General features: G+C 46.6%; 1 protein-coding gene across 1 annotated transcript; it reads left to right on the top strand.

Moving 5' to 3' along the window:
* The first annotated feature begins 826 nt into the window (after window positions 1-826).
* Window positions 827-23,192, top strand: LOC137362413 (probable G-protein coupled receptor 139). The gene is made up of 2 exons (XM_068026820.1): window positions 827-986; window positions 22,282-23,192. The coding sequence occupies exons 1-2, from the start codon at window positions 827-829 to the stop codon at window positions 23,190-23,192; spliced, it is 1,071 nt and encodes a 356-aa protein (XP_067882921.1).
* The last annotated feature ends 2,019 nt before the right edge of the window (window positions 23,193-25,211 follow it).

Here is a 25,211-nt window from a genome sequence, read left to right as displayed (position 1 = left end):
CTGGCGGTCGTGCTTTCAACTGGCGGGTCCAAAGCTCTGTAATATCCTCCCTTCACCTCTTCGCCTCTCCACCTCGCTTTCCTCCTTTAAGACACTCCTTAACACCTTCCTCTTTTGACCAAGCTGCTGGTCCTCTGACTTAACATCGCCTGTTGTGTCTCAGTGTCATACTTTGCTTCATAAGACTACTGTGAAACACCTTGGGAAGTTTTATAACGTTAAAGGCACTATATAAATATAAGTTGTTGTTGCTGCTGAAATTTGACAGGCATCATTTGTCATTAGCATATCCTGGTTTCTATCCAGTTACTATCCATTGTTTTTCCAAGCAACAAATATTTTTCTCCTGGGTGGTCACCTCTAGAAATTTCCTCAGTTGTGACGCTAGTCTGACTGCTCAGTAGGAGCAGGCTATATCACATTTCTCCTTTTTTATATAAGGTGCAACATCTACAACCCGCCAGTCCTTAGTCATCGCTCCCATATCCAAGGAGTATTGGAAGATTCTGGCTAGTGCCTCTGTTATTCCACCATTCCTCCCCTCAGCAGCCCTCATACATCCATCTAGACTGGGTAAATGTTCGACTTTATTGTGGTACAAAAAGTAATGGATTGAAAGGAATTAACAGAACCTGTTTGTTCAGTGACTGTAATTAATGTCAGTCTCCATGGACCCTTATTGTGTCACTGGAGGGTTTTCATCTTCTATTAATACAGGACTCCATTCAATGTGTATCCCATAGTGTCAGCAGGAGCATGAAACCCGGCACTAACAGGGATCAGCGGCTCCAGAGATAGGGAAAGGATAAATCAGAATCTGAGAGCAATGGATTTGAATGCTTCAACAATGGGCAGGAGTTTATCCTCGGATCTTTACTTTTTTTCTACATATTATGATTGGCTCTCATTAGACAATCGTATCGATCATGCACTTCAGATTATTCAATACATTTACTATCCCATGCTCACTGTTGTTGGTGTCCCTGGTAAGTCACTGTGCAGAGCTATTAATTCAATAAACCATGTTTAACTGCATTAATGCTCCAGTAATTTAATCTGCCCATCTTGCTGCTGTTGTTATTCCTGGTGAATCTTTATCTCCAGCTATTCACTCTATAACACATTGCTGACTGTATTCTAGCTTGTGTAATTCAATCTCATCTTTGCTGCTGTTGCTGCTGTCTCTATTTCCAGCTAGAAGATCTGCAAACCCTGGTTCACTGAAATATTTTTATGCGATGCTATTTTTGGGAAGAGTGAAGCCAGTGCCATTGGTCTCCATTGCAATTTCCAGCCCCTATCCATGAACCACGTACCCTTCACTGCCCAATGTCTGAGGCTGAACTAGACTGTTTACAACCCCTGTGTTCTATTTATACCTGAGATGAGCTCATCTCCATATTCTCTCCATCATCAATCCTGTCTACTACCAAAACTGTAATATCACCCGTCTCCACCTCTGCCTCAGCCCATCTGCTGCATAAACCCTCATCTGTGCCTTTATTGAACCACACTTGACTATTCCAATGCTATCCTCGTCACCTGCGCACTTATAAACCTCCATAAACCACCAGAATTCTGCTGCCTGTATCCTAACTCACACTAAATCCCAATCACCCGTCATCTCTTTGCTCACTGATCCACATTAGCTGGAAGCACCTTAATTTTCATATTATCTTTCTTGTGTTTGAATCCCTCCATGGCCTCACCCCTCCAATTAGTCCCATTCCTCTGTCCATTCCCATGTTCCTGCAAATCTTTTGCCTTCAATCTTTTTTTTTTCAATTTTCCTTCGAAAGTGAATTTCTTTCTCGCTGTATCTGTCCTTAGCCACCATTTGTGACTTGTGCTGACGGCAGAGAAGCTGGGATCCATAAAATGATGTGGCTCACACAGCTGTCCACTTCTACTGTGGCCAGCATAGTGTCCCATGTTGGGCAGGGCACTAGTGTAGACAGCAGAGTGCCCCATGCTGAGCAGGGCTCTGGCCCAGATGTACCATGCATGTGCTGCTCATGTGATCAGTACAGCCGGCCAATCCAAGTGTGACCTGTGCAGTGCCCCATGCTGGGCAGGGCTCTAGCCTGGGTGTATCACGTATGAGCTGTTGGTGTGATCTGCACAGCTGGCACTTCTAGTCTGGCCAGAAGAGTGTCCGATGCTGGGAAGACCTCCAGCTCAGTCATACCAGGTATGTGCTGCTCATATGAGGAGGGGTTTGAATGTGATGTCAGTGTACCATTCCATCAGCTTTGATGTACGTCTTTGAAACTTGGTCTGTGCATGTCCCCTGCCTGCCTGTGTTCGTCATTCTCAGCAGAACATACATGAAGCAGCACGAGGAACTTCCTCTATGGTTGTTTAAAAGAGCAAGCTTACAGGTGGGAGTCTTTTGACTTACTTCTGCTATTGTAAAGTTAGTGGAGGTATTGTGGATGTTTTTTTGGATGTTGTGTTGTGAGCCGCTGCAGACATTCAGGAAGGACAGAGGATTTGGTGACCCAACTCTGGCCGAGGTATGGATACTGTAGTTGCAGCGTCTGTGGGTCTGTAACATGACCAACACATGGAACAGAGGCTGCAAAGAGGGGGAACTCTGTAAAGAGGGAGGAGGAGGAGGATCTGCCCTACCCACCCCATGTTTTCCAATAGCACTTATCCTACCTGCAACAAACCAAGGAGTAATATGTGAGGCAACTCTGATTCAATAAGGAAATGGTCACAGAGCTGTGCTGCCTCCAACAACACGTGTTGCCTCCTGTAGCACGAGCTGCAGCCTCACACCAGGGTGAGGACGGAGCTGCCAGTGTCTGTTAAGATCACAGCTTCATTGAACTTTTATCTATCTGGATCTTTCCAGGCAGGAGCAGCTGGCTTTTCCAACACAGAGCAGTAGAGATTCATGGAGTCATAGAGTCATTTACGACACAGAAGGAGACCATTCGGTCCATCAAAACCATTCAGGCTCTCTGTGGAACAATCCAATCAGTCCCACTCTCGCACTCAATTCCCGTAGCCCTGCAATTTAATTTCCTTCTGGTGCCCATGCAATGTCCTTTTGAAATCACTGATTGTCTCGGATTCCAGCACCCTTATGGGCAGTGAGTTTTTGGTCATTACCATCCACTGTGTACAATAAAAGCTTACTCATTTTCCCCCTGCATCTATTGCCCAATATCTTCCATCTGTGTCCCCTCATCCATGTTTAATCAGTTAATGGGAACAGATTTTGCTTGTCTGTCTATCTAAGCCTATCATAATCTTGCAGACCTCTATCAAATCTCTTTCAAACTTCTTTGCTCCAGTGAGAATAACTCCAGCTTCTCCAAACTAACCTTGTAACTAAAACGCCCATCACTGGAACCATTCTGGTAAATCTCCTCTGCACCCTCTCAAACACCCTCACATCCTTCCTAACGTGCGATGACCAGTTCTGGACAAAGTTCTCTAGTTGGGGTGCAACCAAAGCTTCATTAAGTTTCAGCATAACTTCCCTGCTTTTGTATCTTTGCCTCTGATGATGAAGCCCAAGATATGATACGCTTTGTTAAGCACGTTCCTAATATGTCCTGCCACCTTCAAAGATCAATCCAGATGGAACCATGGGCCCCTCTGTTACTGAAAACTCTTTAGAATTGTGCCATTAAGTCTATATTGCCTTCCTATTCCTTCTGTCAAAATGCATCACCTCTGAATCCTAAATCATAAATTTCATCTGCCACTTCTCTGTCCGTTCTGCTCGCCAATCTATATCCCGTTGCAGGCTGTTTGTAGCATCCTCACTGTGTACCACTCCCCAATATTGGTATCATCAGACAATTTGGTATTTCACTCGCTATTCCAATATCCAGATCATTCATTTTTAGCAGAAAAAAAAGCACTGACCCTTGGGGAACATCACTGTCCAACCGTCCTCCACTCGAAAAAACAGCCATTTACAACGACTCGCTCTTTTCTGTCCTTTAGACAATATTTGATCCAATTGGATGCTATTCCATGAGCTTCGATTTTGAGAACCAACCTTTGTGTGCTACTTCATAAATCGTTTTCTTAAAATCCACGTCGACAACATCCACCACATTCCCTTCGTCAACCTTCTGATACTTCATCAAGGAAAATCAATTAGCTTAGTCAAACATGACTGCGTCTTAAAAATCCCTGCTGACAATCCTCAATTAACTCAGACTTCTCCAAGTGCGTAAATTGCATGTTGATTTTTCTCACGATTATTGTTTTTAAAAACTTACTCAGAACTGATGTTAAACCAAGTGGCCAGTAGTTACTCGGCCTGTGTGTTGTCCATTGATACTTCTGGGAGGTGGGGGTGGCCATCTATGTCATCATTTCCTCCCTCAGCTGGGAGAAGCAGGATGAGAGGTATTTTGGCTTTGTCCGGAGAGCGGGATTCCTGACGGCGTCGGTGGCTCTGCGGGGCCCCAGTGTCAACAGGGAAGGGTAAAGGAACTGAAAGAACTCTCAATCCATTAATGTACAATTTGTGTGTGAGTATGCCCAGTACATCATGTTGGTGAATGTCCACTATCCTGGCAGCAGCCACGATACATTCATTCGGAAGCAGTCAGCCAGTCCCAACACTTGGGGCTGCCATGTAGAATCAGAATGTGGCTCCAAGGAGACAAAGGAAACCCCCTATACATGAAGCTCATGTTCCCACACACAAACCAGTCTCCCACTGTCAACGAACCTCATGCAATTAACATGTGTTTACCGTGAGCAATGGAGTTACCAGGACCATCATGGAACAGACCATTGGTGTGATGAAACAATGCTTCCGATATCTGAACCTCCCGGGGGGAGCCCTCCAGTACACACGGGAGCAGGTGTCCAAGTTCATGGTGTTCTGCTGCACCCTTCATATCATCACCGTCATGAGGACACAGGCATTGACACCAGGAATCCAGAGGGCACCTGAGGAGGAGGTGGAGGAGGCTTCAGACCTTCACTAAAACAGCCTAACTGCACCAAGAAAATCATAGGATGTTTACAGCACAGAAAGAGGCCACTTGGCCCAATGTGTCTCTGCCCACCAAAAAACGAGCCTCCAGCCGAATCCCACCTTCCAGCATTTGGTCCGTAGCCCTGCAGATTACAGCACCTGAGGCGCATCAAGCCACCTTTTGAAGGAGATGAAGGTTTCGGTCTCTACAATCCTTTCAGTCAGTGAGTTCCAGACCCCCACCACACTCTGGGTGTTTTTTTCCCCTCATATGTCTTCCAATCATTCTCCCAATCACATTAAATCTATGTTCCCTCATGGCTGACTACTCTGCTGAGGGGAATAGACTCTTCACCTCCATTCTATCCAGTTCCCTCTACATTTTTTACATTTCAATCCGATCTCCCCTCAGCTTTCTTTGTTCCAAGGAGAACAATCACAGCCTATTCCAAACTTTCCTCATAGTTGCATTTTTCCAGACCTGGCAACATCCTCTGAAATCTCCTCTGCACTGTCTCCAGTGTAATGACATCATTTTTGTGATGAGTTGACCAGAAATGCACACTGGACTCAAGTTGTGGCCTAACTAATGATTGATATAGCTCTAGCATAGCCTCCCTGCTCTTATGTTCTATATCTCGGCTAGCAAAGGAAATGATTCCATATGCCTTCTTAACCACTGTTTCGACGTCTCCTGCAACCTTCAGGGATCTGTGAACATCTGTGAACCTCCCCAAATGCATGACCTCACACTTCTCCAAGTTGATTTCCATTTGGCACTGTTCTGCCCATCTGATCAGACCATCAATATCTTCCTGCAGCCTACAGCTATCCTCCTAGATATCTTTGCATCATCTGCAAACGTATTGATCATGCTTATACATTTAGGTCCAAATCGTTAATACGTACGTGAAAAAGCAGGGGACCCAGTACTGAGCCCTGCGGAACGCCACAGGAAACAGCTCTCCAGCCACCAAAAAAAAGTCTCAATTACCTTTGTTTCCTGCTACTGACCCAATTTTGCACCCACCTTGCTAGATTGCCCTGGATCCAATGGTATTTTATTTTGTTAACCAGTCTTCCATGTGGGACCTTGTCAAAAACTTGCTAAAATTCATGTTGGCCACATCAACTGCACGACTCTCATCTACCTAATGGGCGGCACAGTGGCGCAGTGGTTAGCACCGCAGCCTCACAGCTCCAGGGACCCGGGTTCGATTCCGGGTACTGCCTGTGTGGAGTTTGCAAGTTCTCCCTGTGTCTGCGTGGGTTTCCTCCGGGTGCTCCGGTTTCCTCCCACAAGCCAAAAAAGACTTGCAGGTTGGTAGGTAAATTGGCCATTATAAATTGTCACTAGTATAGGTAGGTGGTAGGGAAATATATAGAGACAGGTGGGGATGTCTGGTAGGAATATGGGATTAGTGTAGGATTAGTATAAATGGGTGGTTGATGTTCGGCACAGACTCGGTGGGCCGAAGGGCCTGTTTCAGTGCTGTATCTCTAACCTAATCTAATCTACCTTCCTTGCTACTTCTTCAAAGCATGCATGCAAGTTAGTCAGACACAATCTTCCCTTAGCAAATCCATGCTGCCGATTCTTGTTTAACCTTTGCCTTTTGAAGTTACAGTTTTTCAGACTGTCTTTCAGAATTGATTCCAATATTTTGCCTACTAATGAGGTTAGACTGACTGGCCTGTAATTATTCGGTCTATCCTTCATTCCCTTTTTAAACAGAGATAAAATGTTAGCAGTTCTCCGATCCTCCGGCACTACATGTGTATCCATTGAGGACTGGTAATTGATGGTCGGATCTCTGCTATTTCCTCTCTTGCTTCTTTTAATAGTATGGGGTACATTTCATCCGGATCTGGTGATTTATCAACTTTCAAGGATGCTAATCCGACGAACACTTCCTCGTTCCCTATGTTTATCACATCCGATACTTCACACTCTTCCTCCTTAACTACAATGTCTGCATCGTCCCCCTCCTTTGTGAAGGTCGACACGAAGTATTCATTAAGAACAATACCAGTATCTTCCTCGCGTACACATAGGTAATCTTTTTGGTCTATTATGGGACCTACTTTCCCCTTCGTTATCCTCTTGCTCTCATTGTAATGTAAAAAAATATCCTTGGGTTCACTTCGATTTTGCTTCCCAATATTCTTTCATGATCTCACTTTGCTTTCCTAATTTCCTTTTTGATCTGAGCCCTCCCCTTCCTATACTCTCGGTTTTATCCAGTATCGCGTTATCAGTGTCAGACATAAGCATTCCTTTCCGGCCATATCTTTCCCTGCAGGCTCCTTGACATTCATGGGGCTGTAGATTTGGCCATCTCGCCATTTTTTCTTTGTGGGAACATTTTTACTCTGAACACCTTGAATCTTCCCAAAGATCTGACACTGATTCACCTTCAAGTAGCTGTTTCCAGTCCACTTTCGCTAAATCACTCCGCAGTTTAGTAAAACTGTCCTTGCCCCAATTGAAAACTCTAACTCCTGTTCTATCTCTGTCATTTTCCCTAATTATGGTAAAAATAACTAAATAGTGATCACGACCACCAAAATGCTCTCCCACTGCCAGTCCTTCCACCTGCCCATCTTAATTTCCTAAAACTAAGTCTCAAACTGAGCCCTCTCTTGTTGGATTTGCTGCAGGTTCTCCTGAATACGGGCCAAAAAAGTTCTTCATAACATCTCTGAACTTCACTTCTGTCTCACAACTCTGTTCACAATTCTCATTCATGTATTCATTTCCTTTAGACTTGACCATTCCAATGCCCTCCTGCTGATCTCCCACATCCCACTGTCTGTAAACTTCAAGTCATCCAAAACTCTGCTACTGATGTGTTAAATCACAGTTACTCCCGTTCACCTATCACTCCTGTGTTTGTTGACACAGATTGGCTGTCGATTAAAACAATGACTTGATTTTAAAATTCTCATCCTTGTTTTCAAATTCATCCATGGCCTCACCACATCCTGGGCTGGATTTTATGGGCCCCCGTAAAATGAGTTCGGAGGCGGGTGGCCCAGGGAATCGCGATGGGTGTGGTGGAAGAAGGCCTGTGGTTATCCCATCGCCAAGTGATCTTCGCGGGGTGCGGATAGGCCGACAATGACTTTCCCACCAGAGGCCAATTGAGGCCCTTAAGTGACCACTTAACGATCTCTCCCACGATTGCTGAGATCTAACGAGCGGCAGGGGTACTTATGTGTCATGGAGAGGGCACCTTGTAAAACGGGGTTCCCTCCCTGCAGGCTTGGGGAGTCTCCCTCCTGCATGGGCTATCTGTGGCTCACAGAGGGGCCCATGCAGTAAACAATGAGCCTGCCAGGACACGCCATTCGCTGGGCTTTCAGACTGCCCATCCAATGCCCCTCACCAGGGCATTCCAGACTGGCCCCAGTGATCCGACACGCACACACACAAGTCAGACCCCAGATACTGAGTCAGCCAGATACACAAGTGCGCACGCGCAATCACACGCTCACACACAAACAAACACACAGCCAAAGATGTAAAACAAAATAATTAAGGAACGTACACATATACACACACACCGATCAGACCCCTGGCAGTGCGCCAGACTGATATACAAACACACACACACACACACACACACACACACACACACACACACACACACACACACACATACACACACACACACTGATCACACCCCAGGCTAACAGACATAGACACGCACACGTAAACACACGCACATATAGGCAGCAACACTTGCGTGCTCACACAGAGATACACACAAACACACACACCAATCCAAACACAGGCACTGTGCCAAAAAGGGATAAAAACACGCGCGCACACACACAGATGCAAACCGATCGGACTCCAGGCACTGAGACAGATTGATCTACAAATAAATACATGCACACAAGTAGAGAGAAACAAACACAAATACAGACACATATACACTGACACAGATCAGACCCCAGGCACTGAGCCAGACGGATCCACACAAACACACACACACGTGCAAACACACAAGTGCAAACACACACACACGCACACACACCGACACAGATCATAACCCAATCCCTGAGGCAGACACACAAATGCACAGCACAACAGAAACACGGCAGAAACAGACACACACACATGCACACAGACAAATGCACACAAACACACAGACGAAGGCATATAGCAGAACCCAGGCCCTGAGACAAACACGCACACACTTGGCATCACAGGCACTGAGTCAGGCATACACACATGCACACATGCATAGTCACACAGACAAACATACATGACAACCCAGGAATTGAGCCAGACAAGCACAGATGCACAACACACACACACACAGACATACACACTCACACACAGAGACATGCACATGCACACACACACACATAGACACACACACATTGGCACACACATTCAGATAGAAACACAGCACAACCCAGGCGCTGAGACACAAAAGACACACACACACACACACACACAGCCAACGCAGGCCCTGAGCCACAAAACACACACAGACACACAGCACAATCGAGGTCCTGATACGCAAACACACAGCACTGCAGAATGCACGCCCTTAATGCGAGATGCACACACAGACAAACATATGCACACACGCAGGCACACACACTCACACAAAAACACATAAACATAGCACAACGCAGACCCTGGTACACACAAGCATACAGAAACACACAGACATACAAACACAGACACACACAGAGGACAACTCAATCCCAGAGGCAAAAACACGCACACATCCACACACGACAGACATACACACGCGCTACCACGGGCAAATACACAATAATCATCGATATACACGCATAGATACACACAGGCACAAAGCAACGCAACACAGCCCAGGTGCTGAGACACAAAACACAGACAGACACAAACACACTACAGCACAATGCAGGTCTGAAATACAGGAATGCACACACACACACACACACATACACACACACACACACACACACATACACACACACACACACACACACACACACACACACTCACACACACACAGCACAACTCAGGCTCTGTGACACACCAGCGTACATAAACTCACAGTCATACAAGCACACGCACAGACAGACAGCACAACCCAATTCCAGAGGCAAAAGCATGCACACAAAAACACACACACAACCCAGTCCCTGAGACACAAAACACACACACACAAAAACACTGCAGCACAACCCAGTCCCTGAGACACATAAATGCATATTACACACATAAACAAACACATAGACACACACACAGAGCACAACCCAGGCCCTGAGACACTGAACACTTACACACACACAAAGATACGCAGCACAATCTAGGTCCTGATACACAAACACACCACACAGCAGAACTCACACCCTGAATACGAGATGCACACACACACAAACACACACAATCACACACACAGAAACACAGACACACACGCACGGATGCACATAGAAACACAGACACACAAACATACAGATACACAGCAAACGCACGCCCTGTCACACAAACACACACACGCACACTTTAACAAAGGAACTGATACGAACACACACACACACACTCTCGCACATAGACGACACATACACGCACGCACGCACACACACATCACGTCACATCGCAGATACTGAGCAAGATACCCAGACAAAGAGACATACATGCAGTCACTCAAAGACACGCAGAGATAACACACCAGCAATGAGCCAGACCCACACACGCAATCACACGCTCACATACGCACACACAAACATTGGTCACAGCCCAGGCACAGTTCCAGACACACATGTATATGTACATACACCCACACACATCACACTCCAGGAACTGAATCAGATACACACACACACACACACACACACACACGAAGACACAAAGCACAACATATGCTTTGAGACACACATACACACAAACACATGCAAATACATACCCACACAGAAACACTGTGACTGACACACGCACACACACACACAGAGCACAGCCTAGGCCCTGAGATGTACACAAGCAAGCAAAGCATAACAGAGGGCCTGAGGCACACACACACACACGCACACATAGAAATTCACACACTCACACATAGATCACATCACACCCAGGCACTGAACCAGATACACGCACGCACACACACACACACACGAAGATCATACCACAGGCATTGAGCAAAACCTGCAGACACACACACACACAGACACACAGGCTGCACAGCCCAGTTCCTGAGACACACAAACAAACAACACAGGTCTTGAAACAGATTCACCACACACATTAACTTTTTACACAACAGACGCTGAGCCAGATGCAAAAAGGACACACACACCCACACGCACACACGTACACACTCACACACACGTACACACTCACACACACACACGAAGACACAAAGCACAACATATGCTTTGAGACACACATACACACAAACACATGCAAATACACACCCACACAGAAACACCGTGACTGACACACGCAGAAACACACACAGAGAGCACAGCCTATGCCGTGAGATACACACACGCAAGTAAAGCATAACAGAGGGCCTGAGGCATACACACACACACGCACACATAGACATTCACACACTCACACATGGATCGCATCACACCCAGGCACTGAACCAGATACACGCATGCACACACACACGCACACGAAGATTATACCACAGGCACTGAGCAAAACTTGCAGACACACACACACACATGCACACAGGCAGCACAGCCCAGTTCCTGAGACACACAAACAAACAACACAGGTATTGAAACAGATACACCACACACATTAACTTTTTACACAACAGACACTGAGCCAGATGCAAAAAGGACACACACTCACGCACACACACAAACACACACAAACACACACACACAAACACACACACACACACACACACACATATCACACCTCAGGCAATGAACCAGAAACACACACAAACAGAAACAGAGTTCACACCCCAGGAACTGACAAACACACTCACACACAAACATATAGATCGTGCCACGGGCACTGAGCCTGACACCCACACCCACACACACACACACACACACAGCCACAGAAACATGGAAAGAAAGAAAATAGGAGCAGGAGTAGGCCATTCGGCCGTTCGAGCCTGCTCCAACAATCATTATGATCATGGCTGATCATCCAACTCAGTAACCTGTTCCTGCTTTTCCCCCATATCCTTCGATCCCTTTCACCCCAAGAGCTACATCTAACTCCTTCTTGAAAACATGCAATGTTTTGGCCTCAACTGCTTTCTGTGATAGCGAATTCCTCAGGCTCACCACTCTCTGGGTGAAGGAATTTCTCCTCATCTCAGTCCTGGAACGTTTACTTCGTATCCTTAGACTATGACCCCTGGTTCTGGACTCCCCCACCATCGGTAACATCCTTCCTGCATCGAACCTGTCAATTCATGTTAGAATTTTATAGGTTTCTATGAGATCCCCCCCTCACACTTCTGAACTCCAGCAAATATAATCTTATCCGGCTCAATCTCTCCTTATCCGTCAGTCCCGCCATTCCAGTAATCAGTCTTGTAAACTTCGTTGCACTACCTCTATAGCAAGAACATCCTTCCTCAGATAAGGAGACCAGAACTGCGCACAATATTCCAGGTGCGGCCTCAGCAAGGCCCTTTACAGTTGCAGCAAGACATCCCTGCTCCTGTACTCGAATGCTCTCGCTATGAAGGCCAATATACCATTTGCCTTTTTACCACCTGTTGTACCTGCAATTTTACAGGCTAATCTGTTATGTGGGACTTTGTCAAAAGCCTTCTGAAAGTCCAAACAAACCATATCCAGTGGCTGCCCTTTATCAACTCTACTCGTTACATCATCGAAGAATTCTAGCAGATTTGTCAAGCATGCTCTCCTTTCCGTAAATCCTTGCCTACTCAGCCAGATTCTACCACTGTTCTCTAAGTGCTCTTCTATAAAATCATTGATAATGGACTCGAGCATTTTGTCCACTACCGACGTCAGGCTGATTGGTCGAAAATTCCCTGCTTTCTCTCGACCTCCCTTTTTAAATAGTGAGATGACATTAGCTACCCTCTAATCTGTAGAAACTGTTCCAGAGTCTATAGAATCATGGAAGATGAACACCAATGCATCCACTATTTCTAGGGCCACTTCCTTTAGGACTATGGGATGCATACCATCAGGCCCTGTGCATTTATCGGCCTTCAATCCTATCAATTTCCTCAACACCATTTCTCTACTAAAACTGATTCAGTTCCTCCCTCTCAGCAAAAACCGTGCGTTCCCCAACATTTCTGGTATGATATTTGTGCCCTCCTTTGTGAAGACAGAACCGAAGTATGCAATTAGTTGATCAGCCATTTATTTTTTCCCCATAATAAATTCCCCAGTTTCTGACTGTAAGGGATTTGCATTTACCTGCACAAATCGTTTTCTCTTCACATACCTACAGAAACTTTTACAGTTTTTTAATGTTCCCCGCAAGCTTACTCTTATACTCTATTTTACACTTCTTAATCAATTGCTTGATTCTGTTTTGCTGAATTCGAAACTGCTCCCAATCCTCAGGTCTGTTGTTTTTTCTGGCGAATTTGCATGCCTTTTCTCTGGGTCTTATGTTATCTCTAATTTCCCTTGTAAGCATGGTTTGGCTACCTTTCCCGTTTTACTTCTGCGCCACACAGTTGTTGAAGTTCATCCAGGCCCTCTTTGAATGTTTGCCATTGCCTATCCACCCTCATCCCTTTAAGTAACGTTTACCAATCCATCATTGCTAACTCGCCCTTCATACCTTCGGAGTTTCCTTTATTAAGATTCAGGACCCTCGTCTCAGAATTAACTATGTCACTCTCCGTCTTGATTAAGAATTCTATCATATTATGGGCGTTCGTCCCCAAGGGGTCTCAGACAACTAGATTGTCAATTATTTCTCTATCATTACACAATACCGAGTCTAGGATGGCCTGTTCTCTAGTTGGTTCCACAATGTATTGGTCCAGAACACCATCCTGTATGTACTCCATGAATTCCTCCTGTACGGTATTGTGACTAATTTGATTTGCTCAATCTGTATGCAGGTTAAAGTCACCCATAATTACAGATGTTCCTTTATTGCATGCATCTCTAATTATTTCCTGTTTAATGCAATTCCTCGCATCACCATTACAGTTTGGAGCTCTATATACAACCCCCACTAACGTTTTTGCCCTTTAGTGTTTCTCAGCTCGACCCATACAGAGTTCACATCTTCAGAGCTCACATCCTTGCACACTACTGTGGAAGATTGAAACGGCATTTCAACTCCACCGCCTTTTACTTTCTGTCTGTCTTTCCTAAATACTGAATATCCCTGGATCTTCATTACCCATCCCTGTTCACCCTGAAGCCATGTCTCCGTAATCCCTCTATTTCATACCCGTTTATATCTATTTGCACGATTAATTCATCCACTTTATGGTGAAAGTTCTGTGCTTTAAGGCAAACAGTCGTCAGGCTTCAATTTTTTAAATTACTTGTCACCTTCCCACTATTTTTCACGGTGGCCCTGTTTGATTTAGGCCCTTTATTTCTCTGCTTATCACTTTTCTTATGCTCATGACTGTCTATTGTTCTTGTCTTTTATCCACCTCCTTTGACACCTTGCACAGGTTCCCATCCCCCTGCCATTTTAGTTTAAACTGTCGCCAAACACTTGAGCAAATACTCCCCCTTGGACATGAGTCCTGGTCCTGCCCAGATGTAACTGTTGTACTGGTCCCACCTCCCCAGAACAGGTCCCAATGCCCCAGAAATCTAAAACCCTTCCCCTCATCGCATCTCTTCAACCACGCATTCAACCTATATATCCTGTTATTTCCACTCTGACTAGCACATAGCATTGGTAATAATCCTGAGATCACTACTATCGGTCTTACTTTTCAACTTACTTCCTTACTGCCTATATTCTGCATTTAGGACGTCATCCTTTTTTGTATCTATGGCATCTGTACCAATCTGTACCATGGCCAGTAGATGTACAACCGCCGCCACCCCCACCCCCTCCCCGCCCCTTCAGATTGTCCTGCAACCGCTCTGAGACATCCTTGACCATAGCACCAGGAAGGCAACATACCTTCTTGGAGTCCCAACTGCGGCCACAGGAAAGCCTAACTATCCCACTTCAAATTGAAAACCCTATATCTAATACATTCCCACATTTCGTTTTATTCATTCATGGGATGTGGGCGTCACTGGCTATGCCAGCATTTATTGACCATCCCTAATTGTCCTTGAGAAAGTGGTGGTGAGCTGCCTACTTGAACCGCTCCAGTCCATTTTGGGTAGATAGACCCACAGGTCTGTTTGGAAGGGAGTTCCAGGATATTGACCCAGCGACAGTGAAGGAACGGCGATATAGTTCCAAGTCAGGATGGTGTGTGACTTGGAGAGGAACTTGCAAGTGGTGGTGTTCCCATGTATTTGCTGCCCTTGTCCTTCTAGTTTGTAGAGGTCGCGGGTTTGGAAGGTGCTGTTTAAGGAGCCTTGGTGCATTGCTGCAGTGCATCTTGTAGATGGTACACACTGCTGCTACTGTGCGTCGGTGGTGGAGGGAGTGATTGTTTATAGATGTGGTGCCAATTAAGCGGGCTGCTTTGTCCTGGATGGAGTCGAGCTTCTTGAGTGTTGTTGGAGATGCACACAAGGAGGCAAGTGGAGAGTATTCCATCACACTCCTGACTTGTGCCTTGTAGATGGTGGCAGGCTTTGGGGAGTCAGGAGGTGAGTTACTCACCTCAGGATTCCTAGCCTCTGACCTGCTCTTGCAGCCACGATATTTATATGGCTACTCCTGTTCAGTTTCTGGTCGATGGTAGCCCCTAGGATGTTGATAGTGGGGGATTCAGCGATGGTAATGTCGTTGAATGTCAAGGGGAGATGGTTAGATTCTCTCTTGTTGGAGATGGTCATTGCCTGGCACTTGTGTGGCGCAAATGTTACTTGCCACTTGTCAACCCAAGCCTGGATATTGTCCAAGACTTGCTGCATTTCTACCCGGACTGCTTCAGTATCTGAGGAGTCACGAATGGTGCTGAACATTGTGCATTCATCTGCGAACATCCCCACTTCTGACCTTATGATTGAAGGAAGGTCATTGATGAAGTAGCTGAAGATGGTTGGGCCGAGGACACTACCCTGAGGAACTCCTGCAGTGATGTCCTGGAGCTCAGATGATTGACCTCCAACAACCACAACCATCTTCTTTTGTGCTAGGTATGACTCCAGCCAGCGGATGGCTTTCCCCCTGATTCTCATTGACCTCAGTTTGGCTAGGTCTCCTTGATGCCATTCTCGGTCACGGCCTTGATGTCAAGGGCAGTCACTCTCACCTCACCTCTTTAGTTCAGCTCTTTTTTCCAATTTTGAACCAAGGCTGTGATGAGGTCAGGATCTGAGTGGCACTGGCGGAACCCAAACTGAGCGTCAGGGAACAGGTTATTGCTAAGAAAGTGCCGCTTGATGGCACTGTTGATGACACCTTCCATCACTTTCCTGATGATTCAGATTCGGCTGATGGGGCGGTAATTGGCCGGGTTGGACTTGTCCTGTTTTTTGTGTACATGACATACCAGGGCAATTTTCCACATTGCCGGGTAGATGCCAGTGTTTAGCTGCACTGGAACAGCTTGGCTAGCGGCGCGGCAAGTTCTGGAGCACAGGTCTTCATTACTATTGTGGAATATTGTCAGGGCCCACAGGTTTTGCAATGTCCAGTGCCTTCAGTCGTTTCTTGATATCACGCGGAGTGAATTGAATTGGCTGACATCTGGCATCTATGATGCTGGGGACTTCAGGAGGAGGCCGAGATGGATCATCAACTCGGCACTAATGGCTAAATATTGTTGCAAATACTTCAGCCTTATCTTTCGCACTGATGTGCTGGGCTCCCCCATCATTGAGGATGGGGATATTTGTGGAGCCACCTCCGCCAGTTACTTGTTTAGTTGTCCACCACCATTCACGGCTGGATGTGGCAGGACTGCAGAGCTTAGATCTGATCCGAAGCACTTGAGGAAGTAGGAAGGAACTTAAGCAAGGAGTTAGGAGGGCCAAAAGGGGTCGAGAAATGTCATTGGCAAACAGCATTAAGGAAAATCCCAAGGCTTTTTATACGTATATAATGAGCAAGTGGTAAACCTGGGAAAGGGTTGACCCACTCAAGGACAGAGATGGGACTCTATGTGTGGAGCCAAAGGAAATGGGCGAGGTGCTAAATGAGTACTTTGCATCAGTATTCACCAAATAGAAGGACTTGCTGGATGATGAGCCTAGAGAAGGGAGTGCAGCGAGTCTCAGTCATCTCATTATCCAAAAGGAGATGGTGTTGGGTGTCTGGCAAAGCATTAAGGTAGTTAAGTCCCCAGGGCCTGATGGGATCTACCCCAGAATACTGAGGGAGGCAATGGAGAAAATTGCTGGGGACTTGTCAGAAATCTTTGCATCCTCATTGGCTGCAGGTGAGGTCCCAGAGGACTGGAGAATAGCAAATGTTGTTCCTTTGTTGAAGAAAGGTGGCAAGGGTAATCCAGGAAATTATAGGCCGGTGAGCCTGATGTCAGTGGTAGGGAAACTATTAGAGAGGATTCTTCGGGACAGGATTTACACCCACTTGGAAACAAACGAACTTATTAGGGAGAAACAGCATGGTTTTGTTAAGGGGAGGTCGTGTCTTTCTAATTTGATTGAGTTTTTTGAGGAAGTGACGAAGCTGATTTATGAAGGAAGGGCATTGGATGTTATTATATGGACTTTCGTAAAATCTTTGACAAAGTACTGCATGGCAGACTGGTGCAAAAGGTGAAGTCACACGTGATAAGAGGTGAGCTGGCAAGAGGGATACAGAACTGGCTCGGTCATAGAAGACAGAGGGTATCAGTGGATGGGTGTTTTTCTGAATGGAGGTATGTGACTAGTGGTGTTCCGCAGGGATCAGTGCTGGGAGCTTTGCTTTTTGTCGTATCGATAAATGATTTGGAGGAAGATGTAGCTGGTCTGATTAGTAAGTTTGCGGAGGACACAAAGCTTGGTGGAGTTGCGGATAAATGATGAAGATTGTCAGAGGATACAGCCGGATATAGATCGTTGGTTACTTGGGCGGAGAAATGGCAGATGGAGTTTAATCCGGACAAGTGTGAGGTAATGCATTTTGGAAGGTCTAATGCAGGTGGGAGGTATACATTAAATGGCAGAACCCTTAGGAGTATTGACAGGCAGAGATATCTGGGCATACAGGTCCACAGGTCACTGAAAGTGGCAACGCAGGTGGATAAGCTAGTCAAGAAGGCATATGGCATGCTTGCCTTCATCGGTCGGGGCATAGAGTACAAAAATTGGCAAGTCATGTTGCAGCTGTCCAGAACCTTAGTTCGGCCACACTTAGAATATTGCGTGCAATTCTGGTCGCCACACGACCAGAAGGACGTGGAGGCTTTGGAGAGGGTACAGAGGAGGTTTACCAGTATGTTTCCTGGTCTAGATGGCATTAGCTATGAGGAGAGCATGGAAGTACTCGGATTGTTTTCACTGGAACGACGTAGGTGGAAGGGCGACACGATCGAGGTTTGCAAATTTATGAGCGGCATGTGCAGAGTGGAAAGTCAGAAGCTTTTTGCCAGGGTGGAAGAGTCTGTTACTCGGGGACATTGGTTTAAGGTGCGAGGGGCAAAGTTTAGAGGGGATGCGCAAGGCAAGTTTTTTACACAGAGAGTGGTGAGCGCCTCGAACTTGCTGCCAGGGGAGGTGGTGGAAGCAGATACGATAGCGACGTGTAAGAGACATCTTGACAAATACATGAATAGGAAGGGAATAGAGGGATATGGGCCCTGGAAGTGCAGAAGGTGTTAGTTTAGGCAGGCATCAAGATCGGCGGAGGCTTGGAGGGCCGAATGGCCTGTTCCTGTGCTGGAATGTTTGTTCTTCTTTGTTCTTTGATCCGTTGGTTATGGGATCGCTTAGCTCTGCCTATCGCATGCTGCTGACGCAGTTTGGCATGCAAGTAGTCCTGGGATGTAGCTTGATCAGGTTGACACCTCATTTTGAGGTATGCCTGGCGCTGCTCCTGGCATGCCCTCCTGCACTCTTCATTGAACCAAGGTTGGTCTCCTTGCTTGATGGTAATGGTAGAGTGGGGGATATGCCGGGCCATGAGGTAATAGATTGTGGTTGTGTACAATTCTGCTGCTGCTGATGGCCCAGAGAGCCTCATGGATGCCCAGTTTTTCATTGCTATATGTGTTCGAAATCTATCCCATTTAGCACGGTGAGAGTGCCACACAACACGATGGATGTTATCCTCAATGTCAAGGCGGGACTTCGTCTCCACAATTACTGTGTGCTGGTCACTCCTACCAATACTGTCACAGACAGAAGCATCTGCGGCAGGCAGATTGGTGAGGACGAGGTCAAGTATGTTTTTCCCTCGTGTTGTTCCCCCACAACCTGCCGTATACCCAGTCTAGCAGCTATGTCCTTTAGGACTCGGCCAGCTCGATCAGTAGTGGTGCTACCGAGCCATTCTTGGTGATGGACATTGAAGTCCCCCACCCAGAGTACATTTTGTGCCCTTGCCACCCTCAGTGTTTCCTCCAAATGGTGTTCAACATGGAGGAGTACTGAGTCATCAGCTGAGGGAGGGCGGTTGGTGGTAATCAGTATGAGGTTACCATGCCCATGTTTGACCTGATGCCATGAGATTTCATGGTTTCCGGAGTCGATGTTGAGGACTCCCAGGGCCACGCCCCCCTACTGTATACCACTGTGCCACCACCTCTGGTGGCTCTGTCGTGCCGCTGAGACAGGACATACCCAGGGATGGTGATGGCAGTGTCCGGGACTTTGTCTGCAAGGTATGATTCCGTTAGTATGTCAATGTCAGGCTGTTGCTTGACTAGTCTGTGGGATAGCTCTCCCAACTTTGCCACAAGCCCCCAGATGTTAGTAAGGAGAACTTTGCAGGGTCGACAGGGCTGGGTTTGCCGTTGTCGTTTCCGGTGCTTACGTCGATGCCGAGTGATATTTCACTCCTCCCGCGGGCAGCAAAGCCAACCATGGTGCAACGGATTGGGCTACTGTTCTTTTTCCCTGAGGGGCCACCCTGCAGTATCCAAAGCAGTATATCTGTTTTGCAGGGGATTCCTGCCTAGTCATCTTGCTCTGCCTTGTGGTATCCCATTTCCTTCCTGCCTGTGGAGTCTGAGCCTGCGGTGTGGCTACCTCTCTATGCGATATCCACAATATTATCCACCTCGTGGATTCTCCATGCACACACACAATTTATACGCCAGCGACAGAGTAAGATACAAACAAACAGAGAGAGAGAGACACACACACACAAACACACCCGTCAGACACCAGGCGATGAGTCATGCACAGACAGACACACAAACACACATGCACAATCTTTGCACGCCAGGCACAGAGCCAGATGCAAAAATGCACGCACGCGCACACACATCCTTGCATGCACGTGCATTGATGCAAACACACATATAAACACACACATACTCACCATTCCCCAGGCACTGAGACACCGATACAGAGACAACACAAACACTGAGGAACACCCACACAGACACAAACACAGATACGCAAACATACACACACACACACACACAAATACACGCACGCAGCCCAGGCCTGGAAACAAAGGCACACGTACACACACACAACGAAGCACACATGCACACACACACACACACGCATATCTTCCCGCAGCCACTCAGCCAGACGCACGCATATACACACACACATGCACACACACACACAAAACACATGTCCACACACACACACGCACACAAACACATGCATGACATCATACCCCAGGCAGAGAACCAGATATGCACACAAACACATACTTGTTCATACGCACACGCACACTCACACGCTCAGAGACACACATTATAGCTGAGGTTCTGAGCCACACAGACTCACGCCAGGCACTGAGTCAGATACACACACACACACACACATCCACACATGCAGACCACATTGCAGGCACACAGTCAAAAAGACAGACTGTGTCACACACATACACACACACACACACACTGGCACACACGCAGACCAATCACACCCCAGGCATGGAACCAGACACACACACACACGCGCACGCACATCAAATCACAACAGATCACAGGCACTAAACCAGATACAAACATACACACACAATAACTCAGACACACGCACACACATCACAGCCCAAACACAGAGCCAGCTACTCACACACACAAGCAGACATAATGATTGGCACGGGTGTCCTTGCCGCATCTAGCCGTGGTCCGGGTCTCCAGTCAGGTTCGTGGTCCCTGCCCTAGTTCATTAGCAGCTGTGGCTCCGGCAACCTACTAGCCCTGGTGTCCTCGACACACTGACCTGGGAACTAAGGCGCCAGCGATGGCTCTGGTCCCAGGCCTGGTGCAGTAGTGGCAGTTCCATGGCTCCCGGTGGAGTTACTGATACTACTTCTGATTGTTCAGCAGCTTTGGCAGGCGGAATCCCCATCCTTAAAGGCAGTTAATTGCCTGAGCGCCACTGATGTGCACATGGCGGTGGCTCCGAATTGCTGAGGTTTTGATCTCCTCACCTATTCGTCCATCGTCGGGACCCCGCTGGCGCCGCTAAATTCAGCTCCCTGTTTCCAGCAGAAATCACTGTCACGAGTACAATAATTAGCACATACTGAATGTGGCAACACATGGACAAATGTCACCCCGAAATCCTCCAATCTGATGCATTAATTCTCGCTAATTCCCGCTGTTTACAGTTAACTTAGTGACGATTGAGATTATATGTTTCATTGATTTCTGATTAGACTCATTTCCAATTATTGCTTTGGAAAAATTGAATTCCGTGCTGCCGGAAATTGAATTTCCGTGGTGAGACAATCAGTCAGTCCAACATTTAATTTTTTCTATACAAGAACAAAGATGCTGGAAATCTGAAATAAAAACAGAAAATGCTGGAAATATTCAACAGGTCTGGCAGCATCTTTGGAGAGAGAAACAGAGTTAAAGTTTCAGGTCAGTGACACTTCATCAGAACTGGGAGAGATTAGAGATGGAACAGTTTTTAAACCAGACAGGGGAGGGAGGGAGTGGGAAGATTATGATCTACATTGAGTTTAACAATGATCATATCATCCTTATATTATTTAATCTCCCCTGCCTTCCAACGTATCACAGACCTTCCCATTTGTTCTTTCAGTTCCAATCATTTCAATCCATCACTGGAGACAGGAACACATTTATAAATCTCAAATAATCCTCAGTCAAACTGGTAACTTTGCTCCTAGCCTGATGTATAATTTATCTACTTATTTCTCTTCCTCATAGTTAACTTGCTGACGATTGGGGTCCTGTCTCGGGGAAAGTGCGGTCTCTCCAAATGTGTCACTCGCTACCTGGTGGCCATGTCAGCGGCGGATCTACTGGTCATTATCCTCGACCTGATATTGAGGCACATTCCCATTGTTTATTGGGAACAGTTTCGGTTCCTATGGTCCATCCCCGTGTGTAATATCCACGCCGTTCTGCTTTATGCAGCCACAGACTGTTCTGTCTGGTTCACCGTCACTTTCACCTTTGATCGATTTGTGGCCATTTGTTGCCAGAATGTGAAAAGCAAATATTGCAGCGAGAAAATGGCCGCTGTGGTTCTGGGAACAGTGACTGTGCTGAGCTGTTTAAAGAATATCTTCTGGTATTTTATGTTCACAAGCCGGTACTGGAGGATGAACGTCCCCTGGTTTTGTTTTGTAACACTGGCTATTGTGGAATCTCATGTCTGGGCAGCAATCGTGTTCCTCCACAACATTCTAACCCCGGGGCTCCCATTTGTGGTCATTCTGCTGCTCAACGCTCTCACCATCAGACACATTTTAGTGAGAAGCAGAGGACGCAGAAGACTCCAGGCTCTCAGAAGTGGGGAGACTCGCAGAGACCCAGAGATGGAGAGCCGAAGGAAATCCATCATTTTGCTGTTAGTTATCTCGGCTAATTTCATCCTGTTGTGGGCCGTGTTAATGGGGTACACGATATCGAGACGGATGCGTGATTTAGGGTATCAGTCTGTGCATCTACCCCTGTTTCTGCTGGAATTGGGCTTCATGCTACAACTCCTGAGTTGCTGCACAAACACTGTGATTTACGCTGTGACCCAGACTCAGTTCAGAGAGCAGTTGAAGAATGTGCTGAAATATCCCTTTACTCCAATTGTTAAATTCATTCAAGATGAGAGGAACTGAATCACGGACTATTTCCAACAGTCGGAAGGCGGGGCCTGTCACTGTGGAGACAGAGCGTGGCGGGCCTTTCTCTGTGGAGACGAGGAGGGAGCGGCGCCTGCGTCTTTGGACACAGAATGTGGGCATGGCGTGTCGCTGTGGCGACACAGCGGAGCAGGGCCTGTCGTCCGAGAGAGACGCGGGGCGGGGCCTGTCACGATGCCACAGAGCGGGGAGGGGAGCCTGTCGCTATGGAGCCAGGGCGAGCGGAGCCTGTCGTTATGGTGACAGAGCGGGTCCGTGGTCTGCCGCTATGGAGACAGAGCGGAGCCCTGCCTGCCGTTGAGGAGACAAAGGGTGGCAGGGCAGGTCACTACGGTGACAGAGAGGGGGCGGGACCTGTATCCAGTGTGGCGGGTAGTGGGGGCGGGGAATGTATCCAGGTTCATGCGGTGTGGCGGGCGGGGAACGTTTTACATGGTGACCGGGATAATGTGCCGGGTCTGTTTCCCAGCGTGACTGGGAGCGGGGATTGCGCCTGTTTCAAAGGTGATGGGGAGTGGAGGCGGGGCCTGATTCCCAGGGTAACAGAACGCTGCAGCCAGAATCCTTCATAATCAGATAATCTTTATAATCACATTATAATGCAAATAAGCCTCTATAACCGTTTATCATCATTTATAAACTTTTTCAGCCCTTAAGAACCTTTATAAACTGTCGATAATTATTCATAATACTTTATAAATCTTTATAATCGTTTATGAGTTATTATCCATTATGAGCCTTTATGGTCTTTTCTAACCCGTTGCAGCTCATACATTTGCTGCCGTGGACAGAAAACATTGAAAATCATCACCGTGGATTGATCTAATTCCACCAGGCCACAGTGCACATCATTTAAAATGACCACAGGGCATATCATTTCAAATGTCTGCAGTGCAGGTCATTTCCAATAGCCACACGTTATATCACTTAAAATGGTAATATTGCATAAGACTTCACATGTTCGAAGTACATATCACTTAAAATGGTCTCAGTGCATGTCAATTAAAATGGCCACACGGCATGTCACTTGGAAAAGTTGCAGTACAGGTCACTTAAAATAGCCATACTGTAAATCATTTAAAATGGTCATACAGCTTATCACGTAAAGTGGCCGCAGTACATGTCACTTAAAATGGCGGCAGCGCATATCACTTAAAATGTCCATAGAGCATGTCACTTAAGATAGTCGCTCTGCAGATCATTTAAAATGGGCGCAGGGAAGGTCATTTAAAATGGCTGCACTGCATAACACTTGAAATGGCCGTAGAGTATAACATCAAAAATTGCCAAAGTGCAAATCACTTAAAATGGCTGCTGTCCAGAGGGCCACACGGCATGTCACTTAAAATGGAAAGACTGCATATCACTTAAAGTGGGTACAGTGCATGTTCCTTAAAATGGTCGCAGGGCCTATCACAAAAATTGGAGACACTGCCTGTCACTTAAAATGCTCTATGCTTATCACATAAAAAGGCACATCATTTCAAATGGCAATGCCAAATATCATGCAAAATGATCGCACTACAGATTACAAACAAACCAGGAAAGTGCCAGTTCAAATCAGTCCTCTGTTAATCCAATCTGGAAAGGCACTGAGTTCCACACAAACACCAGGAAAGTGCAAATTCAAAGCAGGGCAATGTTAAACCCATGTGGTGTGGCACTGAGTCCCACTCTCACATCAGCAAAGGGCGAATTCAAGCCAAGCCTGTATTAATCCCAGCTGGACTGGTACAGAGCCCCACGCACAAACAAGGAAACCACAATTCAAACCTAATTTGTGTTATTTCAAGCTGGAGTGATACTGAGTCCAACTCATTCACCAGAAAATGGGCAATTCAAACCAGGCCTCTGTTAATCCCAGCGGATTATTACTGAGACCCACTCACATACCAGGAAAGGGCCAATTCAACCAGGCCTCTGTAAATCACATCTGGAGTAGTGCTGAGTCCCACTCACACACAAGGAAAGAGCCAATTGAAACCTGTGTTAAAT

This window comes from Heterodontus francisci, unplaced genomic scaffold (assembly GCF_036365525.1).
Source record: "Heterodontus francisci isolate sHetFra1 unplaced genomic scaffold, sHetFra1.hap1 HAP1_SCAFFOLD_52, whole genome shotgun sequence".
Taxonomy (NCBI): domain Eukaryota; kingdom Metazoa; phylum Chordata; class Chondrichthyes; order Heterodontiformes; family Heterodontidae; genus Heterodontus; species Heterodontus francisci.
Note: the sequence above shows the minus strand (reverse complement) of the source record. Positions and strands in the feature narration are given on the sequence as shown.

Coding starts and splice junctions, on each gene's coding strand:
- LOC137362413 (XM_068026820.1), top strand. CDS start 827: ATGGATTTGAATGCTTCAACAATGGGCAGGAGTTTATCCTCGGATCTT. Junction 987..22,281: donor CACTGTTGTTGGTGTCCCTG/GTAAGTCACTGT, acceptor TCTTCCTCATAG/TTAACTTGCTGACGATTGGG.